General features: G+C 54.8%; 2 protein-coding genes and 1 long non-coding RNA gene across 12 annotated transcripts in view; 1 reads left to right on the top strand and 2 right to left on the bottom strand.

Moving 5' to 3' along the window:
- Positions 1-13,391, top strand: part of KCNG2 (potassium voltage-gated channel modifier subfamily G member 2) — an 80,147-nt gene extending 66,756 nt beyond the window's left edge. For both annotated transcript variants that reach the window (XM_033178454.1, XM_033178455.1), the window contains one exon: positions 10,695-13,391. In XM_033178454.1, coding sequence (XP_033034345.1) covers positions 10,695-11,471 — 777 coding nt within the window. In that variant the 3' untranslated portion in view covers positions 11,472-13,391. The remainder of the gene's footprint in view (positions 1-10,694) is intronic.
- Positions 6,296-10,696, bottom strand: LOC117064209. Of its 2 annotated transcripts, none has more exons than XR_004429326.1 (3): positions 8,870-9,986; positions 7,950-8,416; positions 6,296-6,771 (listed from the first exon to the last, which is right to left on the bottom strand). It is a non-coding gene; the product is annotated as an uncharacterized LOC117064209 (long non-coding RNA). The 2 variants fall into 2 exon arrangements; XR_004429325.1 differs by adding an exon at positions 10,317-10,696 and having other exon boundaries at positions 6,310-6,771; positions 7,950-9,237.
- Positions 13,176-20,644, bottom strand: part of SLC66A2 (solute carrier family 66 member 2) — a 48,371-nt gene continuing 40,902 nt past the window's right edge. For 4 of the 8 annotated variants that reach the window (XM_033178457.1, XM_033178460.1, XM_033178456.1 and 1 more), the window contains one exon: positions 13,176-14,873. In XM_033178457.1, coding sequence (XP_033034348.1) covers positions 14,505-14,873 — 369 coding nt within the window. In that variant the 3' untranslated portion in view covers positions 13,176-14,504. The remainder of the gene's footprint in view (positions 14,874-20,644) is intronic. The other 4 variants (XM_033178459.1, XM_033178463.1, XM_033178461.1 and 1 more) reach the window with 3 other exon arrangements.

Raw genomic sequence — 20,644 nt, 5'->3', positions numbered from 1 at the left:
CTTTCCCCATCACAGGCTGAGGTGGGGATTCTGCTTCTGAACTGCCTTTTGTGGGCAGATTGAAGAAAAGCTGTGTAGTCGCTACAATCAGCCCCCTTCCTCTATGCCATTGGTCATAGAAAATTTAATAGAAAAACTATTCTGGTCACCATAATAACAAAAATATGAAAGGCCTAGGAATAATCTTAGCAAGAGAGGTTCTGTGTCTACCGGGAAGAGCTCCGGCAACAGCGGAGGCGTAGAGATGAGTGAACAGGGTACACCTGCCCCGAGGGGGGCAGCCACTCCCCGAATTAACACACACACTTCGCGTCAGGCAGCCTCCTGGTGGGTGTTTTGGACTCTCACAAAATAATCTTTAAAATCTAGAGAAATGTGTACGAAGATGAGCCGGTGGATTCTGGAGAACAAAGAGAAAAGTGCAAAGCGGGGGGCCCAGCCCAGAATCGATTCTCTCCTACGGCATAAGCTTCCCCGAAACATGGTGGGTTCAGATGGCAGCTGTCTGTCTGCGGGTCATTCTGAGGCTGGGTTTGGGGTTGGCATGCTCTGTCCTTGAGGCATCAGCTGGGGTCTCCAAGGTGGTGGCTGGTGCGTCGGAAAGGCCCCAGCCAGGCAGGTGTGATCGGGCTGGCACTGCAGAAAGTTGCAAGGACGCTGCTTGGGCATTTGGCGGGGCTGGGCTGGGCACAGAGCACCTAATGGAGAGGGGTCACCCAGGGCATGGCCACTGCTATGCCGGCTGTGGCTCCCGGGAAACGGTGGGAAACCAGCGGCCGAGGGACAGGACAGGGGCTGCAGGTGCCGAGCTGTTGTTCAACCTGATTGAATTCTAACTCATGACTTGGAACCCTTCTGTCCCGGGAAGGATGCCCTCTTCTGCATCCACAGGCAGCGGTGCCCTCGGCGAGCAGCTTGCTCACCTGTGTCTGTGGTGCCAGTGCCCTGAGGGCAGGGCCAGCCCCTCTCTTGGCACAGCCGGGTGAATCATCAGCGACACCCTTGGCACTGTGAGTGCTTGCACCTGCAGACCACATGGGCTCGCTCTCGGGCACCAGCCGTGCCAGGCCCGGGCCACCAACTCCGTCCCCTTCTTGCAGACACCTCTCATGGTGTTTGGCACAGAACACTGGTGCTCAGAGGAAACCTCGGAATATGCTGTGGTCAGGGTCCCTGGGACGGCCAGGCTCATTTCAGCCAGGGGAGGGCGAGAGCACAGAAGGCCGAGGGGAAGCTGTGCTGATGTTCTCCAGACACGAGGGCACAAAACGAGTTAACACAGGCTGAACAGGAAATTGAGTTGTCACGTGTGCTTCCGTGCAGATAATTCCAGACGGGCACATTCTAGGCAGAGGGCTGTTGTGCTGTTCTGAAACAGTTTGTTCCCTGATATAGATTTAATATTATTCTGCTTTTCTATCTTCATTTGACTGCAAGAGGCCTTTTCTGTAGATGAGTGAAAAGAATAAACCTCAATTCAGTACAAAGTCAAACTGTTACAAATTCATAGTTAGTAAAATGAGTCAATATTTTTTTTCAGTACTTAGGGAGCTAAGGGTTAAAGTCCGCCTGCAGAGTTGCTGCTGACCGAGTGACCTGTCAGTGAGGCTGGGTCCCTCCAGGGGCTGGCTCCAGGCTTTCGGTGGCCACAGCTGTTTGCCCAGTGGACAGGTTGGTGGAGGAGAGGAGGCGTCCAGGAGATACACAGGCAGCAGCGAAGGGACACAGAAGACTGAGGATTTGACTACCTCAGACCCCAACAGGAAAGTCATGAGCTGCGGGGTCCCTGCACGCTGGGCCATCCCCCGCCGTCAGGGACAAGCGTACTCAGCCTTTCCTGACTTCCTTGTTCTCATACCCCCGTCCCCCCGCCGAGAATCAGCCTCAGAATCAGCCTCGTTCCTGGCAGGCTGAAGCCGCGGAATCTTCTATGCCCTGAATTGAGAACAGAGGCCCAGGAGCACCCACACCTGGCATCTCTGGAGCCTCGGGGTGACAAGTGCAGCTGCAGCTGGGTTATTGGGGGAATGTGGCTCGGTTCTTCTGTTTACTGTCACTAGGAAATGAAAGCAGGTTGATGCCAGGGCAGACACCATGTCAGCAGATACCTCACCTTCTCAGAAGGGCTCCCAGCCCACTTAGTTTTTCAAAGGCGGCGGGTCACGGTCCCTCTGCCTGCTCAACCTGGCCCCACTCCATCCTCCCCTGCCCTTGACCACCGGCTGCATGCCCACTCCGCCTGGCACCCAGGTTCCCGTGGCCACATCCTGAGACTGTTGTCAGAACAGCTGTGTCTACACTGTCTGTCCCACATTGTGGTTCCTGATGGCACCGGCACTGCCGTGTAGTGTGGACATGCCTGTCCCGTGTCGTGGGTCCCGATGGCCCTGTTGCTGCCGTGTGGTGTGAACATGCCAGGAAATGCGTAAATGCCTGGGAGGAAAAGCTGAACCCTCACTAGTCCCATTACACACGGAGAGCCACAGGAAGGGTTCTGAGACTGCCTTTCTGATCTTTTCCTATTGACATATATTTTCTAGTTGAGACTTCAGTGTAGATCCTACCTGGTGACCGGCTGCTTCACACAGCAGTGTGCGGAGGACGTGTGATGCCCCGAATCTTCCCCAAGGGCAGCCCTCCTCACAGCTGTGCTGCATTGCTCCCCTTGGCAACACCGTGACTTACTCAGCCGGCTCTCCTCTCATACAGAACATTTAAGTTCCTGATTTTTTTCTCTAATAAAAATAATACTTGGACTTTTGCTTAGGTAATGGATTGGCTACATCTGTTGACCTCCTCTCACTCCTTGAACCCAACTGAAATGATTGTAAAGGGAGAGAAGAGTGTAAATCCACAAGGACAGTGCAGACGGGAATGGATTCAGTGACCCACGGGCACTTTCTGTGCGAAGGAAGATGGCGGCCGTGGCTGTGGAGAGAGGCCTGTGGGAGATGCCGACAGCCCACCATGGGCCGCTCTGGAGGCTTCTAGTATCCCGGCAACTACGGGAGAAGCGGGCTGGAATGGGGACGAAAACGGGCGGTGAGCCCAGCTCCTGACTCCCCCGCCTTTATACCAGCCCCTGGCCTCATGCTGCCTCCCTGGAGACCCGGCTGTGGGGGTCAGGCCCCCGGAGGGTGGCAGCGTGCCAGGCTGCAGGAGGCATTGAGGGAGAACCTGCTCATGGACCCCACCCTGCCCAGGATGGTTGTAGCCAGACCTGCAGCCCCTGCAGGAGCCAAAGGGCCCGTCTGGCAGAACTGGGCACCTCAGAGGGGCACCTCAGAGGGCACATCAGCTGGTGCGCGGGGCCTGACTAATGCCAGCACTGCCTGGACATTGGCAGTGAACCCAGTGGTTGACAAGCCCCACCCAGGCCACAGAGCGTCCAAGCAGCCGTTTAGCGCCCCCGTCTCGAGGAAGTGAGGCACACTGGTAAAGAATGGAGCCTGAAAGGAGGAGAGACATGGGGCTTGGGGAAAACACAGGAAGTATCAGGAGCTACAATCAGGGATGCCAGGAGGGCGGAACAGGGCTGCGTCCATGAAACAAGAACAAGATACCATGAAAAAAGAACCGAGGACAAAGAGGAGCCCTCAGAAGTTACAAATGGAATTCCCCCAATCAAAAAAGAGAGCACACATTTAGGAAAGAAGATACCACTCAAAGACAAAGATGAAAAGGCAGGGAAGATGCATCGCTGGGAGGTTAATCCAGAAGTCCCGCTCTGGCCAACCAGGGTTCCAGAATGGCGAGAATGAGAAAGGGTGTTATGGCTCAGAATTCAAGACACCGGCCTTATCCCCGCCGGTGCCTGAATCCCCCACGCTGAATGGAAGCGCACGCATGCCAAGGCATCTCATCCTGAAACTTCAGGGAACAGAGAATATTCTAAAAGCTTCCATGGTGACGGGGAAGAAACGAGGTCCCACCAAAGGCAGAACAGCAAGGCCCCCTGGGTGGTGGGCAGGTGGCACTAAGCAGCTCTGGAATGAAACCATAAAACTTCAGGAGAAACAAAACATCCTGTGAGAAAACAATGTAATTGTAGAGCACGACTCGGCTCAGCAGAGAGCATGTTCACATTTTCTTTTTTTTTTTTTTTTTTTTTTTCGCTCTGTCGCCCAGGCTGGAGTGCAGTGGCCGGATCTCAGCTCACTGCAAGCTCCGCCTCCCGGGTTTACACCATTCTCCTGCCTCAGCCTCCCGAGTAGCTGGGACTACAGGTGTCCGTCACCTCCCCCGGCTAGTTTTTTGTATTTTTTAGTGGAGACGGGGTTTCACCGTGTTAGCCAGGATGGTCTCGATCTCCTGACCTCGTGATCCGCCCGTCTCGGCCTCCCAAAGTGCCGGGATTACAGGCTTGAGCCACCGCGCCCGGCCTGTTCACATTTTCTTAACACGGCAAATGCTCATGACTTATCCGACCCCAAAAATGGGATGTAACAGTGTCTGCAGGAAAGAGGTTACACTTCTAGTGGTTGAAGGTGGGGTGTGTGGAAGACCCAGATTCTCAACTCTACACAGTCACCAAAATGTAGAACATTAATATGCCAATAAATGGCCAGCTCAGCATTTAGAAGTAGGGAAGTAACTATCAGAAGAAATAATCAGAAATTTAAAAATTATTCCCACTGGGACTTAAGAGTGGGGGATGGGAAACTGCCTTTTCTTACAGGCTGTCTAGTGTTAATCAAGTTTTTTAAAAATTATATGTACGATTACTTTGACGAAACAAAAATTAGGCCAGGTGCTGTGGTTCACGCCTGTAATCCCACCACTTTGGGAGGCTGAGGCAGGTGGATCACGAGGTCAGGAGATCGAGACCATCCTGGCTAACATGGTGAAACCCCATCTCTACTAAAAAGAACAAGAAAATTAGCCGGGCATGGAGGCGGGTGCCTGTAGTCCCAGCTACTCAGGAAGCTGAGGCAGGAGAATGGTGTGAACCTGGGAGGCAGAGCTTGCAGTGAGCTAGTGAGCTGAGATCGTGCCGCTGCCACAGAGCGTGCCACAGCCTGGCCACAGAGCGAGACTCCGTCTCAAAAAAAAAAAAAAAAAAAAAAGAAACCTTCCAAGAAGAAAATTCCAGGCCCAGATAGTTTCACTGGTGAATCTTACAAAAATTTAAGGAATAAATAACACCAATTCTACGTGGTCTCTTCCAGAAACATACAAGAGGAGGGATCACTTCCCAACTCATTCCAAGAGGCCAACACTCCTCTGATACCAAACCAGAGACAGGACAAGGAAAGAAAAAGACCAGTATCTCCCACGAACTCATGCGAAACTCCTCAACAAAACATGAGTAAATCAGGGTTGGTAAAGACTAAAAGCACAGCACATCACGACCAACTGAGGTTTTTCTCAGGAAAGCAAGCTTGGTTCAGTGTTCAGAACCAACCCGTGTAATTCACAATACACAGGTTTTTGTGTACCAAAAACACCATTCTCCTGCCTCAGCCTCCCGAGTAGCTGGGACTACAGGTGTCCGTCACCTCCCCCGGCTAGTTTTTTGTATTTTTTAGTGGAGACTAAAGGCACCAAAGAAAAAATGCCGGCTGTTCATCTCAACAGATGTAAAAAAAGCATTTGACTAAATTCAGTATCCATTCATGGTTTTTAAAACACCACTTTCAGCAATTTAGGAATAGAAGGGAATTTCCTTATTCTGATAGTGAATTTACCAAAAAACCTACCGCTAACAACATGCATAGCAAAAGATGGAATGTTTTCCCACTAAGATTGGGACCAACCCGAGGATGGCCGCTCCCCACTCCTAGCCAGCACCGTGCTGGACGTCCTAGACAGAGCAGTGAAGCAAGGAAAGTAGAAGGCATAGGAGAGGAAAGCCAGGGAAGAGTACTGCCTGTGTAAAAACTCAAGAAACCCACAAAAAAGCTTAAGAAAATTGAAGTCATCTTCCCGCCTCAGCCTCCCAAAGTGTCAGGATTACAGGCCTGAGCCCACTCGCTAGGCCAAAAGTTTTAGACTCTAATGAAGTGCAGCCTATCCACTTTCATTTCAGCCTGTCCCAGGATTTCAAGACCAGCCTGGGCAATATAGCAAGACCCCCATCTCTATTTAAAACATTCTTTTGACTTTTGTCCGCAAAAGACTGAGAGAATGAAAAGACAAGCCTCAGACTAGGAGAAAATATTTGTAAATCACATATCTAACAAAGACTTATAACTAAACTATGTACAGAACAGTATAAACCAACTGTAAGAAAACAACCTGATTTAAAAAGGGACGGAAGTTTTGAACAGACACTTCAGCCAAGAGGACACGCCTATGGGCAGATACAGCCTGAACTGTTACCAGGGAAATACAAGGTTAAGCCGCAGGAGCTGTCACTCGGACGCTGGGAGGGCCCTGATGGAAGAACCAGCAGCAGAGGAGCGTGTGCGGCCAGACAGCTCAGGCCCTGCAGGCCGTGGCGTGGCGATACCACGGCGGAGCGTGGACACCGGGCACACCTGTGCTCATTGCACACCAGCGCCCATGCCCAGGACGTACCCACGGGAAGGACAGCGTGTGTCACGTACAGAGCGAGTGTTCAGCCGCTTTATTCATCACAGCCCAGCCTAGAAGCAGCCGACACGGACGGCGACAGCCGCTGCCGGATCAACCCTGGGGCATCCACAGTGGGCCGGCTCCGCAGTGAAAAGCAGCAGACGGTGGGGGCCCGGGACAGCACCAGTGAGCTCGGAGGGCGCGACGCCGAAGAGGCCAGGTCGGGAAGCCACGCTGCGATGGCCTGTGGGATACCTGGGAAAGCCAGGGGTGGGGTTGGGGTTTTGGTTGGGGTTGGGGTTGGGGTTGAGGGCCGGGTCTGTCTCTGAGGCAGGGAACTGCGGGTTGGGGGAACTGTCCTGCGTCTCCGCAGTGGTGGTGGTTCCAGGACGCTGATTTGTGCATTCCCATAAAGCCGAGCTCTGATGAGCCAGCAGGTCCTTTTGCATCAATCTTTGGGCCCATTTCTGACATTCCCTGACAATTGACTCCCCAAAATAGAACTTCCAGGTCAAAGTGTGCGCAGTCTTTGAAGGCTTTTAAAATACGTCAGTACAGAGTTCTACGAGTTTATACCCCACCCGCCCGGGCCACCTTGGGTCCCAGAACCTTGGCTGTGACTGTGACCCACGGGACACTTGTCTGCTGGGGACGGGGCTGAATGTGTGTGGCTGCTTGGGGAGCAACTCAGCAGCTTCTAGTAAATGTTGAAGAGGGGCCTGTCTGGTAAAGGTGAGGATGTGTTTGTATGTCTGAGAAACCAGCTGTTCCACTTCTAGGTGTCCTGAGCAAACGCAGCCCGTGAGCACATGACGTTCCCAGCAGGCGTGTTTTGGTTTTCGCTTTGGTGATAGTGGATGATGCCGTTTACAGGGCCTGTCCTGGCGGCTGCAGCCTCTTCTGCCATTTAACCGGCGTCGCCACAGGCATGTCCGTCAGGACCCCGTGCAGCCCGGCCCACTGACCCCCAACTCGGGTGTGCCTGGGTGGGGACCATCCCCTCACCCCCGTCTAGTCAGTCCCCACATCCTGATGTTTCTATCCCAACCCCCGCTCTGCCATCTTTTCTTCTCCCAGTGCCTCCCGGAGGCTGGGCCCTGTTCTCCCACCAGCCTCCCGCCTCCAATTCCGGTGGCACAGGCTGACCTCTCTCTGCCAGCATGAAGCCAGAGCTCAGCTCCCCAGCACAGCACAGAAGCTGCAGGGCCTCTGTCCTCCTGCCCCTCCCCATGCCATGTCCCTGTTCTCAGCCCTCCTCCCACCCCTCCCTGTGGGCCCCACACCTGCACCCCCAAGAGAATTCTCCCCATCTAGGTCCCTCCTAATGACAAACACTTCCATTCTCAGTCCTTCAAGGAGGTCCTCAGCTGTGCAGCCCCCACCACTGCTGGATTCCCATCCTCTGGTGAGAGCACCTCTGTGCTAGCACCCACCTGGCAGGGACTGGCTGGTTCCCCTCCTCAGCTCCCCCAGTGGGATGGAGCCCCAGCCACTGGGTCCCTGGGGGAGAGCCAGGCTGTGATGTCCCGATGCGGCAGAGGAGGAGGGCTGGATCTGGGCCTGGGTGCGGCAGCTCCCCGGGCCTTAGGGCAGGAATTCTAGATTCTGGGATTTCTTTCATCGTTGCTTCGTGTTTTCTACCTAGAGCTGAGAAATGCTTGTGGTTTCCAAAGTGACTGGGCACGCCCGAGGCGCACAGATGCATGGGTTCATGATCGGGGAGCCACAGGGGCAGGGGTCCGCCTGGCTCTGTGTTCCTCAGGGGGGCTCATCCTGGGGCCCAGGAACTCGGGACCGGTTTACCCACAGGTTCCTGCGCATGGGAGCAAACTCGCTTTTCACGTTCATAGAAACAGCAGCTTGCGGGTCGGTGATGCAGCCGAGACACCATCCCTGAAACCTGTGATAATCAGAGCGTCCTGACACCAGGACTGGGAGGCCCACGCTGATCTCTGAGGTTGGGGTCCACTTTCCCTCCCCAAAGGAGCAGTTGCTGAGCTCTTGGGGTCCTGCTCACACCCCTCACAGTCCCCAGCCCTGGAATCCGAGACCACAGACCCCACCCTGACAGCAGAGGGCGGAAGCTGCCAGCAGGGCCTGCTCTGCAGCCCCCGCTCAGCCCCGACCTTGGGTCCTGCACAGAGCACTGAACATCGTGGAGCAGCCCAGGGCTGCGGGGCAGAGTCTGAAGGTGCCCGCCCAGCCAAGGCAGGCAGAAGCCGGCCCTGGGACCCCACAGAAAACCCTGAATGTCTGTTAAAATGCACAAAAAAGCCAAACAAATCTGGAGGGCAGGGGCTGTGTGGGCCTCAATACTGGGTGAGCCAGGCTGAATGTAGACTTTTTTTCTGACCTGATTTTTGGCCAAGTAGACCAGATGCATCAAATCTGATCAATCAGGGTCTGTTTTCTGGGTTGAAAGTTTCAGAAACATGCCCGCCGACTGTCCCACCTGTGGCTCCACAGGTGATCTCTATATGGGCAGACCCGGTCCAGGCGGTTTCTGACCGTGAGTGCAGCTGCACCCGGTCCCTCCTTGTTGTGGGCAGGGGGGCATTCAGGATACACAGCCCAGGCGCTCCTGCCCCGCTGGTCCCCAAGCCCCGCCAGGGACACAGATTCCTCAGAGGGCTCGTGTGGAAGGCAGCATTGACCAGTGGTTAGGACAGTGCCCTGGGGCCAGCCTGCCTGGCTTCAGTCCTGGGTGTGCAACCTGGTGACCTGCCAGGGGACATGGGACGGGAACACACAGGGGACACGAGGGAGAGGGACATGGGGACAGGGACATGGGGACATAGGGTCACAGGGACATGGGGATGGGACAGTCGGGGGGGAGATGAGGCAGATGCCTGTGGGGACACGGAGGGACATGGGGCAGGGACATGGTTGGGGAGCAACCTCTTCCTCTGTCTCATTGACCACACCCAGTAGTTAAAACTCCAAGTTGCCAGCTGAGAGCTGTTATTCCTCTACAACCTGATCATATTGCAGCTCCTTTTTATTGCTTTCTGAGAGTGCCTGACATTGTTCTGACCCCAGGAGGGCTCCTGCCAGCTGTCTTCTCCCCTCATTCCCCAGCACCCTAGCCAGCCTGCATCTAGGCTACATGGTCAGCAGATGCATGAATCTGCTAATTCACTCCACCTCCACCACTGATAGTGTTGAGAGTGTCCTTAGGTCTAAGCTTCTTCATGTTCTGTTGCAAATGAGGTCAGTTTCTTTGAGAGGAGATTACTTCCTGTATCTCCCTCCTGGCAGAAATCTCTGAGCCACGGATTTGGGGGATGGGGACAAGGGCAAGCCAGTGTGAATGACACCCTCCTTCTCTAGGAGCTGAGAGCTTGATGCAGGGGCGGCACCCTGAGACCCCATCAGACTCTCCTGGCCTGGAATCACTGCGGCAAGGGCAGTCGGGCCCTATCTTCTCAGTGTGCCACACCCAAGGCCAGCCTCCCACCCGGGACACCCAAGGCCAGCCTCCCACCCGGGACACCCAAGGCCAGCCTCCCACCCGGGACACCCAAGGCCAGCCTCCCACCCACGAGAGTGGGGACTGGGCAGGAGGAGGGTGCCCCACCCTCCACCGGACTCCCCAAGGACCTAGCCCCAGGAGCTGAGGGCAGAATGTGAGATGGTGATGTCGGCCCCTTCCGGGGGAAGAAGCCCCCATGACTGGGAGCTGTGGGTGGGGTGGGGGCGGGAGGGCTGTGTCTGTGGCTGCAGCCATTCCACACAGAGTCTCCTCCTGGCCAAGCTGAGGAGGAGGATGCAGTCTTGACACAGATACCGCAAATGCTCACCTTTCTTACAGAATGTTCACATATAAATAGATGTTTGTTTGCTGTTTGCTCTTAAGACCATTTCCCAAGGCTTTAAAATAAAAGGTCAGGGGTTTAAACATTATTTTCACCAGTTTCCTGGGTGAGCTAAGGGCATCCGTTCTCAAGCCCGAAGTGATCACCATTAAATCTTGTTGGTTTTTTGTTTTGTTTTTGTTTTGTTTTGTTTTTTCCAATAGGAACTGGGCCTGTTTGTCAATATCCCTTGCACCCGCTTCCGTGGGTTGGCGCGGGAAGGGTGGCCTGGGGGACGCCTCTGGTCCTGGGGAAGGAAGGGCGCAGCGCCCCCCGCCCTCCAACAGGCCTGCGCCCCCAACCCCACGTCCCCTTTCCCCGCAGGGCGAGTGCTCCCCCAAGTGCCGCAGCCTGTTCGTGCTGGAGACCGTGTGCGTGGCCTGGTTCTCCTTCGAGTTCCTGCTACGCTCCCTGCAGGCCGAGAGCAAGTGCGCCTTCCTGCGCGCGCCGCTCAACATCATCGACATCCTGGCGCTCCTGCCGTTCTACGTGTCCCTGCTGCTGGGGCTGGCGGCAGGCCCGGGTGGGACCAAGCTCCTGGAGCGCGCGGGGCTGGTGCTGCGGCTGCTGCGCGCTCTGCGCGTGCTCTACGTGATGCGCCTGGCGCGCCACTCGCTGGGGCTGCGCTCGCTGGGCCTGACCGTGCGCCGCTGCGCGCGCGAGTTCGGGCTGCTGCTGCTGTTCCTCTGCGTGGCCATGGCGCTCTTCGCGCCACTGGTGCACCTGGCCGAGCGCGAGCTGGGCGCGCGCCGCGACTTCTCCAGCGTGCCCGCCAGCTACTGGTGGGCCGTCATCTCCATGACCACCGTGGGCTACGGCGACATGGTTCCGCGCAGCCTGCCCGGTCAGGTGGTGGCGCTCAGCAGCATCCTCAGCGGCATCCTGCTCATGGCCTTCCCGGTCACCTCCATCTTCCACACCTTCTCGCGCTCCTACTCCGAGCTCAAGGAGCAGCAGCAGCGCGCGAGCAGCCCCGAGCCAGCCCTGCGGGAGGACAGCACGCGCTCGGCCACGGCCACCGAGGACAGCTCGCAGGGCCCCGACGGCGTGGGCCAGGCCGCCAGCTCCGCGGACGCGCTGTGGGTGCGGGCAGAGCGCTGACGCCTGCGCCGCCGGCACGGAGATCCCCCGCCCCGTCCAGCTGCAGCGTCGGGACCCCAGAGGCGCGCCGAGGGGCGGGGATCGTCTGGCTCTGGGGAGCGCCTGCGTGAGCAGCCCCGGGGCCTGACTCCCCTGGCGGCGCTGGGCGAAGTCACTGGCCTGTGTCTTCCTGCCCTGCTTCTTTCTTTGGATTTTTAATTTTGTATACCTAGATAAAAATAAATTTAGTAAGTCCCAGAAGTTCCACACCTACTGTGGATGACTTCGGCCCCCCTCTGACTTTTCCTGCCTCCGGCCGGGGAGAAAGGGGTAGCGCAGCCATTGCCAGGCCCCCATGGCACCGAGAATGAGCACCCTACGGAAGGAGGCCCTCCGCATCCACCTCTGCCCAAGGCCACATCCCCTTCCCAGGGATGGGACAGAGGTTTGAGCCAACGCTCACAGCACCCCCAGTGCCGCCCCAGTAACTGCCCTTTTGGTGGTCGGGGAAGAGGATTCCAGCCCTGATCTCTAACCTCCATTCCCTGACACCACCTCCCTAGGGAATCGTCAAGGCTTGACCTCAGGGAGGGTGACCAGGGCCTCCTGATACTCCCTCCGCATAAGGTTTGCGTGTGGCATTGCAACCCTTCCATGGCCGCCTTCTGGGCCTTTCTGCAGGTGGAGAGGAAGGAAATTTCCACACCGCGCTGCTCTACACTCGTTCATTTTAATGAGTTCATCCAGGAAACGAGACATGATGGCCACGGGATGCCTCACCAGAGGGTCCCACTGTCCATTACACAGCAGGAGTCTGTAGGGGACGCAGGTGTGGAGAAAGGGGAGACGTGCATGGCCCCAGTGAGTGCCTGAGTGCAAGCCCCAGTCCTCCATAGCAGGCCTGCAGCAGCCCACCGGGACCACCTGGGACTCAGACCCGCCTCCCCCAACAGCCAGGTCAGCTGGTGCCCCAGGTGCCCATGACATGGTGGGTCCATGGACGCCAGGCACACAGCGCGGGTGGGCCTGGGGTCTGGCTCTGCACTGAGGGCTGCTCTCTCAGTGACAGCCTTGGGTCTTGCTCAGGAATAAGCAGAGCTTGGTACTGGTCTGAGAGGCCCACGCAGAGGACAGCCCAAGGGGCCACACGCCGAGGCCGGTGCCCCCTACTTGCTGCTTGTCCCAGCATTGCTGGTGACCTCCAAAGATGGAAGGATTCCTCCTGTGCGGTGAGGTGCTGACCACGACGAAGACCCCCAGAAATACACCCAAGTTGTTCTTCCTCGGAGGACCAGGTCAGAGGTGGGGAATGGCGGGGGGATAGGGAGTCTTGGACCTGCCCCTCCCCACTCTGGGTTGCATTGTCTGGCGAGGGAGCCCCGGAGCCAAGACCAGGGCCCACTAGAGGCCACCCTGGGTCACCAGGATGGGGGTGCCGGGCACTTGTGCTAAGCCTTCAGTGGTGGGAGGCAGAAGGGGGATGTGTGAACCGCAGAGGCCAGAGCAGCCAGACCCGTCTCTGAGGAGCCGAAAGGACCCCTGAGCCACTGGCCCACAGGCAAGGGCAGTGACAGGTTGAGGGGGCTGGGCTGTCATTTGGGGGCCCTGGAGGAACCCAGGTCACACGGGAGCCTTCTAAGGTGGTCCAGGCTAAAGGGTGTGTGGACAGAGGCCAGGACCACAGCCAGATCCTTCCCTCTGCCCGGGGCCCACTCATACCACACGGGACCCACAAATGGTTTATTGATTCCAAGTCACCACACGGGATACATTCAGCAGTCACCGCGCCTGCAATCGGTGACATTTTAATGTGAGGCAATTACCGCTACAGACATCTTGCTTCATCTTAAAAAAATAAAAATTTTCAAAGCATCTTGCAGGCCAAAGAGCTAAACAGGACCCTCACTCAGACATTCCAGAGTGTTTCCGAGGGAAACTCAGGAGGCAGCAGCGTGGAACATCTTCTCATGGCCACAGCCACGGCCCCAGCGTAGAGCTCAGACGCCTGCGGGAAGCGGCCCCTCCGCCCGCGGAAGGGAAGACGATGCCTGTTGGAGCCGCACAGAAGCATCCAGAACTCTGAGGACTGGGGGCCGGCTGCGGTCAGTGCAGGGCTGCTGACACAGTGTGACCTCGTGCTACACTGAAAACGGGGTGGGGCAGAGCATGGGGTGACAAGGGTCAGACTGGCAGCTCCCACTGTAGTGAAACTGTGGGAGCCAGCACAAGGGGGGAGGCCCCGGCACTCCCACTCAGGAAGTTGCTTCAGGCCAAAAGCCCAGGGCGGCAGGGTGAGGGGCCATCGGCCAGGACCTGCGTGGCAGGGGCAGCCCCTCCACTCCCTGGACCCGAGGCCGCCTCTCTCCTGGAAAATGGACATCAACGCTGTATCCGGAGGTGCAGTTGGCGTCCAGAAGGAAGGGGATCTCTGCCAGTGGAGCCCAAGGGTGGCGTGCAGGCTGCGTGTGCACAGCCTCGGCACGGCCCCCGCAGCCTTCGCCCATGAGGGCCTCCACGTTGTCTGATAGTCGCTGGCATCTGCCACGTCCCCAAGGACTCGAGGACCAGAGGCTCTGACAAGAGCAGCGTGATCTATGCCTGGTGATGCTCAGCAGGGCTGGACACAGCATAGAAACGAGACGTCCGGGCCTGGTAGCCGCTCTCAAGGCCCAGGAAACACCAACTGCCAGAAAACCAGGAGCACGGTGACCCTGCGTCCACACAGCCGCTTTTCCACATGTACCAGGCAGAGAAAGCCCCGGCCCTCCCCGGTGCCAGACCCCTGGGCAGCAGAGGCCACCCCAGTCCAAGCAGGGTGTCTGGCCAGGGTCTCGCGGGGTCGATGGCTCCGCTCACAGGACTTCCAGGGTCTCCTGAGGTCACCCCAGCTTCAAGGTTTGCGGCTGCTGGCCCATGGGTCCACCTGGAGCAGGTTCCTGCAGGCCGCCTTCCACTGCCCTGTGTGTACCTCGGGCTCAGGCGGTGTTACGTAAGAGGAAACGGGAAAAACACTTGCTTTTTATATCACCCTAAAAACATCCGAAACCCTTGGGCTCAGATCCACCCTGGCTGTCCCACCCCCACCACCCACCCAGAGAGATCCCACAGAGGCTGGAGACCCCAACACCTGGACCCCGTCTTGCCCACACCTGCAGCGGCCACAGCACCCACCAGTGCCCGTGGCTGGCTGGCCCACATCCTTGTCCTCCCCACTCTCAGAGGGCCTTGGTGCCAGCAGGGTGCACAGCGTGCAGCGCCGGCTTCTGGGGGTGGCGGGCAAAGGCGTAGGCCTGCCCCAGGATGGCCAGGTCCACCAGCACCTGCAGCAGGCCGCACACAGAGAACTGCAGAGGTGCGCCCTTCAGCAGGAAGTAGGCCGTCTTGAAGGCGTCGCCACTGGTCCACATGAGCACCATCTTGATGCTGTGGAGACACAAGCAGGCGGTCGGTGGGGAGGACGGTGACCTGGGGCTCAGTCCGCGGGGAGGCCTGGGGCTCAGGGGGCACCCAGGGAGTCGAGGGGACACCCAGGCAGTCCACGGGGTGACCCAGGGGTCAAGGGGATACCCTGGGAGGTTGGGGCCTGCCTGGGTGGGGAGCGCTGCCTTACCCCAAGGAGTCGGGTCCAGAGGGCCAAAGGACACACCCTGACCCTGCCTGTCCCACACAACCCCGGCCCTTGACCTCTCTGTGGCCTCAGGAGCTGCTGCCTGGCTGGGGCTCCGGGGGCTCCAACTCAAGCACTGCATGCCCAAGAACTGCGAGACCAGCTCAGGTTACAGCAGGCGGCAGGGGCGGGCAGCCGAGGAGGTCAGGGCCTCTGACAGCGAGACCAGCCCAAGGTTACAGCGGGTGGCAGGGGTGGGCAGCCGAGGGGCCTCTGACAGCGAGACCAGCCCAAGGTTACAGCAGGTGGCAGGGGTGGGCAGCCGAGGGGCCTCTAACAGCGAGACCAGCCCGAGGTTACAGCGGGTGGCAGGGGCGGGCAGCCGAGGAGGTCAGGGCCTCTGACAGGGAGACCAGCCCAAGGTTACAGCGGGTGGCAGGGGCGGGCAGCCGAGGAGGTCAGGGCCTCTGACAGCGAGACCAGCCCAAGGTTACAGCGGGTAGTAGGGGTGGGCAGCTGAGGGGCCTCTGACAGCGAGACCAGCCCGAGGTTACAGCGGGTGGCAGGGGTGGGCAGTCGAGGAGGTCAGGGCCTCTGACAGCGAGATCAGCACAGGTTACAGCGGGCAGCAGGGGCGGGCAGCCGAGGTCAGGGTCTCTTGACAGCGAGACCACCTTGAGATTACAGTGGGCGGCAGGGGTGGGCAGCTGAGGAGGTCAGGGCTTCTGACAGTGAGACCAGCTTGAGGCTACAGGGGACAGCAGGGCGAGCACTTGAGGTCAGGGCCCCTGGTGGGTGGTGGCGATTGCGGGAGGGGGCAGGCCTGGGAGGGTGCTGAGGACGCAGATAGGGGCCTCCAGGCACACAGCGGAGTGGAGCAGCTGCTCCTGGGTCTCTGCCCGCCAGGCCTCCCTCCCTGGTGATCGGCTCAAACCTTCCCTTCCTGAACAGGGAGCAGCCGCCACCCACCATCCTAGTCCAAACACACTTCCCCCACCACCGTGTTCATGCCTTGGCTTTCCTAGCGGTGAACATGAGTGCTGCTGCGCTTTCCCACATGAAATGTTTAAATCAGTGGTCACTGACCATTCCACAGCTCCTGAAGCCAGAGGCAGAGCCTGGGCGGGGAGCACTGCCTGGACAGAAAAGACAGGACACAGCCGTCCCCCACCCTGGGGCCTCCATCCTGCTCACAAGCCAGGGTAGGCGCCTGCCCTGAAGTGGCCTGGGTGCCACAGCTGCCCTGCGCGAGAGTCTTTGGGCACAGCCGTGGCCAGGTGTGTGGGTCAGGGCTGGAGCTAGGAACCCGCAGGAGACAGCTGGCATCTGCACCCCCTTCTCTCTCCTAAGCCCACAGTGCTCGGCTCTGGAGCATCTTTTTGGCCTCAGAGCATAAATCTGGCTTTATCATTACACCCACTGGGAAAAACCAGGAGGTTTTGGGACTGTTTCCACTTGGGTCGGTTTAGCTAAATTATAAGGCTTTCCCCCAACCCACAGGGTGCATTTTCCTCCCAGTTTTTATTCTCTGGGATGTGTCTTCCCCTGGATGCAGCTCCAGCTCCACAAAATCCAGTCTTTTCCACAGACAAAAAGACAGGGGGCGCCTGGGTAGCACTGGGGGAAGGTGGTGTGGGCACCTGGGCCTCTCACACACCCCAGCAGTCAGCCCAGGCTTTGGAATCCCCCTTCCTCCTCTAGGCGCGGGCAGGGCTGTACAGCTGACCTGGGGTGGGGCTCCGGGCCTGGGACCACAGCCCCAGTGCAAAGGCACCCGCCTTTCCCGCGCTAGCCATGCACACAGCAGGCGCCCGGGAATCGCACGGTGACCCCGCCTTCGCCCCACACAGCTTCCAGTTGACCCCTCACACCAGGATGGGAAACAGAGCGTTCGCCTGACCTTCACACACGGCTGAGATTTCCCAGGATGTGCTTGCGAACAAGACTTAAGGCCTGAGAGCCACAAAGGCGGCCATGCCTGCTTCAGGGACGGGCTCCTTCCCACACAAAGCCCATGGCTTTATTTGGCGTGCAGCATCGGCTCACACTTGAGTTTCAACACTTTGTTTTTAATCAGTTGATAACTGTGTACACACACACCCACACACACACAGACACACAATTTCTGGCTTCACTTGAAAAAGAGCCTTTTCAGATTTTAGATTATGCATCTAAAATTTCCTTCATAGATATGGATTATTTAATAGATATTCAAGTTATTTCTTTTTGGGTTAAAGGAATTGGTCCATTTTATCTAGATTTTCAAATGTATGGGCATGAGGTTGTTCACTACTCTTTTGATGCCTGTGGGGTCTACAGAATATCCTCTTCATACCAAATACTGGGGATCTGTGCTTTCTTGTCATTCTGGCTACCGGTTTATCAGTTAATGATTTGTTCCAAGAACCAGCTTTAGGTTTGGTTTTTTATATTTGCTGCAGTTTTGTTTTCATTTTTGTTGCTTGGTATTAGCTCCATTATTTCCTTTCTTCTGCTTGCTTGCTTGGGTTTACTTTGCATTCCATTTTCTAGTTTCTTAAGCTTAGATTGATGATTTGAGAACTTTCCTTTTCTAAAATCAGTATTTAATACTACAAATTTAACTCTAAGCATTGCTTTGGTTGCATCCCACAAATTTTGATATGGTGTTGTATTTTTCAGTTCAAAATATTTTCCATGGTTTGCTTTGAGACATCTTTAACAGATTGCTTAAAGGTGTGTTGTTCAGCTTCTAAATCTTTGGAGACTTAAGATATGTTTCTGCTATTAATTTTTAGCTTAATTCTATATTTGTAGAAAATACTCTGGACAATTTCATTTCTTTTAAAAAATTCTCATGACCCAGGATATGGTCTGTTTTGGTGAATACCTAACGGGATCTGAAAAGAATCGTACGTTCACTTGGTTGTTGATGGTGCCCAGGTTTTCCACATCCTTGCTAACTTTGTCTGCTTTTTCTATCAGTTACTGAGGAGAGCTGGAGTCCGTAAGTGTAACCGGGGATTTGTCTTTCCATTTCTATCAGTTCTGGCCTCACGGACTTCTAGGCTCTGGGGTTCCGTGCATACACACTCAGAACTGTTGTATCTTCTTGGTGAATTCACCGGTTTATCATGATGCAATGTCCCTTTTTATTCAAGGCAAATGTCCTTTACTTTGCCTGGTATTAATACAGCGACTCCAAGCTTTCTTTGATTCATATATGCATAGTATATCTTTCTCCATCCTCTTAGTTTTAATCTCACTGCATGGCCTCCTGCTCAGTATATCCCTGCACCCCAGCATCAGCCATGGATGTAATTAGACTTAAAGTGAGCTTGCTGTAAACAGTAGGTAGCTGAGTCTTGGGTTTCCTTTTAAATTAATTTGAACATTGCTGTCCTTTAATTAGTATGGTTAGGCCATTTACATTGAATGTTATTGACATGTTTGAATTTAGGTCGACCATTTTAATTTTTTTTATTCTCAGCTTGTCCCTGTTTTATTCCTGCCTTCTTTTAGATTATTTGAAATTTTAAAAATATCCCATTTTAATTTATCTATTTGAATTTTCACTGTATCTTGTGTGTGTGCGTGTGTATATATATATATATTATTTTTTTTTTTTTTTTTTTTTTCTGAGATGGAGTCTCGCTCTGTTGCCCAGGCTGGAGTGCAGTGGCGTGATCTCAGCTCACTGCAACCGCCGCCTCCCAGGTTCAAGCAGTTCTTCTGCCTCAGTCTCCCAAGTAGCTGGGACTACAGGCGCCGCCACCTCGCCCGGCTAATGTTTGTATTTTAGTAGAGACGGGTTTCACCGTGTTGCCCAGGCTGGTCTCGAACTGAGCTCAGCCAATCCACCTGCCTTGGCCTCCCCAAGGGCTAGGATTACAGGCGTGAGCCACCGTGCCCGGCCTGTATAGTTCTTTTAGTGTTCTAGGGCATTGGTTCCCAAATGGGAGTGATTATGACCCCATCCTCACACCCCTGCCCAAGGAAACATCTGGCAATTTCTGGAGACATTTTTAGTTGTCACAGCTGGAGGAACACTGCTGGTATCTACTGTGTAGAGGCCATAGATGCTGTTCAACATCCTGTCATACCAGGATAGTCCCCCACAATAAGGGATTCTCCAGTTCAAAGTATCAACAGTGCTGCGGTTGAAAAATCCTATTGTAGGGACTATAATATATGTAACTTGTCCGAGTCTCCTTAAGATCAATATTTTAGTACTTTAAGTGGAACGCAGAGGTCTTCCCACCAAGTTCACTACAGTCTCCCTCTTTTACACTGTAGTTGTCATGTATAGCTACATTCACTAAAAACCCCACCAATGTTATATTTTTTGCTAACTTTCACACATATTTTAAATAACTTAAGAAAAATATATATATTTACCCAGATATTGGCCATTTCTGTTGGTTTTTCCTCATTCCTGGGGTCCCAAGTTGCTCTTTGGTCCAATTCCCTTCCAGCAGCAGAACTGGCTTTACTATTTCCTGTCGAGTAGTGCGGCTGCCATGACTTCGCTTCACTTCCTTTCATTTGAGAAGGTCTTTATTTCGCCTTGATTCCTGAAGGATTTTTTTTTTTTTTTTTTTTTTTTTTTTTGCTGAATATAGCATTCTGGGTCAAACGTTCTTTTCTTGCAGCATCTGAAAAACGAGCCACTTCCTTCTGACCTCCCTCGTTTCTGGTGAAAAACCCATAGTAATTTGGATCCTTTTCCTCTGACTGCTTTTGAGATTTTTTTATTTGACTTTGATTCTTACCAGTTTGATTGTGATGTGATATGTTTGGGATTCACTGAACTTCTCACATCTATGTTTGTCTTTCACCAAATTTTGGGTGTTTTCAGCCCTTATTTCTTCAGTTGTTTTTCCTCTGTGCCACACTCTTTCTCCTCTCTTCCAGGCTCAGATGACAGAATATTAGACCTTTTGGAATTTGCCCCGACTCTATTCATGTTTTTGTTACTGTTTTTCAATTGCTTCCTGTTCAGAATGGACATCTTTTATTGATCTGTCTTCAAGTTCACTATTTCCTCTCATCTGCATTCTACAGTTGTGCCATAAAATACATTATTTAGATTACTGTATTTTTCAATTTAAAACTATCTATTTAGTTTTCTTTAAACCTCTATTTCTCTGCGGAGATGTTCGGTCTCCCCACGCATTCCAAGAACATTTGCTCTTTTCCGTTAGGGCACAGTTACAACAGTGACTGTCGGCCTGGGCTGGTTTCTACTGACTGTCATTTCCATTGAGAGCTGAGAGACTCGGACTCTTCATACATAACTTTGGTTTTTATCTTGGACATTCTGAACATTATGCAGTGAGATACGAGTCTTCCCATCAACCGTGTTGCTTTTCCTGCTACCAAGTACTTCACGTGATTAGATTCAGGGTGTGAGGTCTGACTTGTTTTTGGTGGACTACAGTTCAATTTAATTCCACTTCAAAACCTTCCTTTTGCTCTTTGGATCTGTCCTTCATGTGCAACACTCAGAGACAAGACTGGGACTTGAGAGGTCGACTGTCCACAATGACACTGAGTTCTCAAAGCTGTTGGGATGTAGTTTAGGGCCAGATCTATGCATGTGTAGTTC

The sequence above is a fragment of the Trachypithecus francoisi genome, unplaced genomic scaffold, assembly GCF_009764315.1.
Source record: "Trachypithecus francoisi isolate TF-2019V2 unplaced genomic scaffold, Tfra_2.0 Lachesis_group19, whole genome shotgun sequence".
NCBI classification, from domain to species: Eukaryota; Metazoa; Chordata; class Mammalia; order Primates; family Cercopithecidae; genus Trachypithecus; species Trachypithecus francoisi.
The sequence above is the reverse complement of the archived record's forward strand: the minus strand, read 5'-3'. Positions and strand labels throughout refer to the sequence as shown.